Source organism: Apaloderma vittatum, unplaced genomic scaffold (assembly GCF_000703405.1).
Source record: "Apaloderma vittatum isolate BGI_N311 unplaced genomic scaffold, ASM70340v1 scaffold25943, whole genome shotgun sequence".
Lineage (NCBI taxonomy): Eukaryota > Metazoa > Chordata > Aves > Trogoniformes > Trogonidae > Apaloderma > Apaloderma vittatum.
In genome coordinates, this window is record NW_009706767.1 from 1,847 (window position 1) to 2,695 (window position 849).

Below are 849 nucleotides of genomic sequence, written 5' to 3' on the forward strand. Positions count from 1 at the left end.
CCCTCCCCAGCTCGGGGCGACCAGGGGCTGCTGCCTCTTTCTGTGATGGCCATGCCTGGCACTGGGGCACGGAAAAGCGGTTCTGAGAGCAGGAGGAAAGACCCACCTCTTGGGGGTTTTCAGGGTTGGCCACTTGGTCATCGATGTCGGGCACCACTTGCAGAGGGCCGCTCAGCGAGGACATGGACTGCCTGCGGGGAGAGCACCGCGTGAGGGGCCCCAGCACGGCCGAGCTCACCCCTCCACGTTCAACTGCCCTGGTACCAACCACGTTAGAATCCCAGAGCTGCTTTATTTTGTTTTAAACAGGACCTGGAACTCACAGCTCTTGCACAGGTAGGAGAGAAACAGCCTCAGCTCCACAAATCACAGACTTTGCCGCTGACTCAACAGGCGGCGTGAGCCCTTTGCCCGGGCACGCCGCGTGGCACACACCGAGGGTCACGGGGCTGACCAGAGAGGGCTGCTCCCAGCAAACGTCACCAGGACCTGTTTCTCCCAGCGTGCTATGGGAATCTCATCCCAGTTGGTCCACACCAGTCCTGGGGTCCCACCTGCCCACACCCACCCCACACATGTGGTGCTCCCACCTGTAACGGCACCTCTGCTCTTCCCCTCCAGAACCCCCACGCCTGCTTTCACTGAACTTCAGTAATTACACGCTTGCAGGAAGTGTCTGCGTCTGTTAGCGCGTGCCAAGGCACTCCTGACCACCAGACCTTCTTTAAAAAAACCACCAACCTGGGGAGCACGAGGGGGGCACAGCAGCAAAGTCCCTCCTGCACCCCAGCACCGGTCTGTTGTGCTGCTGCTTTACAGACTCCAGCCACGGTCACAGTGACCTGCCTT

At 60.3% G+C, this 849-nt stretch overlaps 1 protein-coding gene across 1 annotated transcript in view; it reads right to left on the minus strand.

Moving 5' to 3' along the window:
• STK40 (serine/threonine kinase 40) overlaps positions 1-849 on the minus strand; it is a gene marked incomplete at its 5' end in the record, with an annotated part of 9,289 nt that overhangs the window by 911 nt on the left and 7,529 nt on the right. The window contains 1 exon segment of the mRNA XM_009865928.1: positions 107-191. Coding sequence (XP_009864230.1) covers positions 107-191 — 85 coding nt within the window.